At 40.9% G+C, this 2,752-nt stretch overlaps 1 protein-coding gene across 1 annotated transcript; it reads left to right on the top strand.

Annotated features, from left to right (window-relative positions):
- Window positions 1–215: 215 nt before the first annotated feature.
- LOC121746209 (putative E3 ubiquitin-protein ligase XBAT31) lies at window positions 216–2,401 on the top strand. The gene is made up of 7 exons (XM_042140137.1): window positions 216–535; window positions 619–678; window positions 772–843; window positions 923–1,044; window positions 1,139–1,279; window positions 1,361–1,468; window positions 1,626–2,401. Exons 1-7 carry the CDS (start codon window positions 356–358, stop codon window positions 2,194–2,196), a joined length of 1,254 nt encoding a protein of 417 aa, XP_041996071.1. The 5' UTR covers window positions 216–355; the 3' UTR covers window positions 2,197–2,401.
- Window positions 2,402–2,752: the final 351 nt, after the last annotated feature.

Raw genomic sequence — 2,752 nt, forward strand, 5'->3', positions numbered from 1 at the left:
TCTTAACTAAAAGTGGGAAGAAAATAATGACCTTGTTCATCTGTTTTTGGATCCTAATGAAACGATGTGCATATGTATCAAAGTGTAAGGAAAGTTTCCAAGCACTGAACCACTTGCAGTTGGTCAATCTTATCCATCACTCCCTTTCAAAGAGTGGAATTGGGACAAGTAGCAACAACAATACATCATTGACTTGTACATATTTTAAACAGTCAATTTCGTAAGCAATCCAACAAGCTGCACGAAAATATCTAATTGCTGGCTGGCCTTTGCCGCAGATATTGTCAGCACATTTTATAACCAATGCAAAGAAAGCAGTCTATCTGATCAAGCACTCGTGGTTGATACAACAACAATGGGTCAGGGGCTGAGTTGCAAGCCTAGTCAAGAGCAGGGGCTGTTTGCCGCTGTTCAGTTGGGCGATTTAGAGACTGTCAAGGCAGTTTTTGAAAGGAATCCAGCTCTCATTCATCAATCTACGGTCTATGATCGCAATTCCGCTCTACATATTGCTGCTTCCCATGGCCACATCCAGGTCTCATTTTCTTCATTCATAGTTTTTTGTATTTTTGGTTTTAGTAATTTTTTTTATATAGATATGGTTATTCATTTTATTAGGTCCTTTCATTCCTTCTGGAGCAATCGATGCAGCCGGATTTGTTGAATCGGAATAAACAGGTGGTTAGCCTTATGTTTTGTGTTTGTACAAGGAATTCTTTAGTAGAAATGTTCAATCATAATTAGCTCTTCATTACTGAATCTGTTTTGTAGACTCCTTTGATGTTGGCTGCAATGCATGGAAAGGTCTCATGCGTGACCAAGCTTATTGAAGCAGGAGCCTATGTATGTCCAATCTACATATCTTATAGTACTACTTAATATATTTATGAAAATATGGTTAATATTGAATGTTTGGGGTCAGATTCTGATGTTTGATTCAGTGAACGGAAGAACCTGTTTGCACCATGCTGCATACCATGGTCACTCAGATTGTGTTGAAGTTATTCTGTCTGCAGCCCGTAGCTCTCAGGTGGCGGCTTCGTGGTAGGCAACCGTCTAGATTAATTTTGTGATGTTTGAAAGTAGTATAAACTTATTTGATAAGTCTTGAAATTGAACACAAGTAGTACTACTGCAGGGGGTACTCTCGTTTTGTGAATGTTAGAGACCACAAAGGAGCGACACCGCTGCACTTAGCTGCACGCCAGAGGCGCCCTGAATGTGTTCACGTATTGTTGCAAAATGGAGCTCTTGTTTGTGCTTCAACTTGTGGATACGGGTAATACTGTATATCTATTCTCGGTCTTCCCTTTGATGATATGACTACTTTCTCTGATTTCTAGCATTCGTTGTTGCACAGCTTCCCTGGAAGTAGTCCTCTTCATTTGGCTGCAAGAAGTGGTTCTCTTGATTGCATACGAGAGTTGCTCGCTTGGGGCGCTGATCGCCTTCAAACAGACGCCTCAGGGTACACTCCTCTTCATTCTTTGGTTTTGCTAAATAGGCCATTGGAATTTGGAATTTAATTAAATAGTATGAATGAAGTAGAAGAATATGAAAGGGAGGTCTAATATTGGAGTAACATTTATAGGTTGGGAAGGTCTAATATGATTAATGTGATATAGGAAAATACCATATGTAGTAGCATTAAGGAAACAGCATGGAGGGTGTGCAGCGCTGCTGAATCCATCATCCGCAGAGCCTCTGGTGTGGCCGTCGTACTTGAAATTCATGAGTGAGCTGACCGGGGAGGCAAAGGCCCTCTTGGAGTGTGCTCTGATGGAGGCCAACAGGGAGAAGGAAAGTGCGTCAGATTGTGCGGCCGACAGTTTATCAGAGGCAAGCGACACGGAGGTATGTGGCATATGCTTTGAGGAAACATGCACCATCCAAGTTCAAGAATGCGGGCACACCATGTGTGCGCATTGCACGCTTGCACTGTGCTGCCACAACAAGCCCAATCCGTACCAGGCCACCTTGTCTCCTTGTGCACCGGTGTGCCCCTTTTGCAGGAGCAGCATTGTCAAACTGGTGGCCACAGCTTCTCGAGACGGAAACTTGAGAAAGCCTCGGAAATCTAGGAGGTCGAGTGGAGGGAGTAGCAGCTTCAAGGGGATCGGGAGAGTGGGGCGCAGCTCGGGCAGGATAGCGCCTCAGGACGAGTGGCTTGACAAGCCGTTGAGCCTTGAAGACTGATGCTGTCAACTGCTGCAACCACCTGTTAGACATCGGCTTACTTATTTGATTTGGGAAAATGATCAAAGCATGTAGTATTAGTTTGCAAGTGAGTTTATTGTAACATATTCATACGATTGGCCCCCAATTGATTGAGATTGAGATTGAGATTGAGATTGAGATTGAGATTGAGATTGAGGCATTGAGGGAATACTTGTTTCAAATACCTAACAATGTCTGAATTATCTTTTAAAAACATTGAGAGTTGATCATTTGTAAAATTTAAAAGTTGTTGCAGTGTCACCTAAAAAAAATTGACCACAATTTTATTGAAATAACCAAAATAGGAAAATTTGAATCAATAATTTTCAAAAGAATTCACTTGAGTTGAAAACAATGGTAATTATATATTTTCAAGGAGGGCAATTCTATATATATATAGTCCTTTTATCTCATAATAGCCATCTAATTTTTTTTAAATGATAAATGTATTGCAGAAGTAATATTTTACGCCTATTGTACCATTTTAAAATTCTGGTTGTTGTCACTCTAAACTCAAAGCTATTTATTTTAGAGT

This window comes from Salvia splendens, chromosome 8 (assembly GCF_004379255.2).
Source record: "Salvia splendens isolate huo1 chromosome 8, SspV2, whole genome shotgun sequence".
In the NCBI taxonomy this organism is placed as follows: domain Eukaryota; kingdom Viridiplantae; phylum Streptophyta; class Magnoliopsida; order Lamiales; family Lamiaceae; genus Salvia; species Salvia splendens.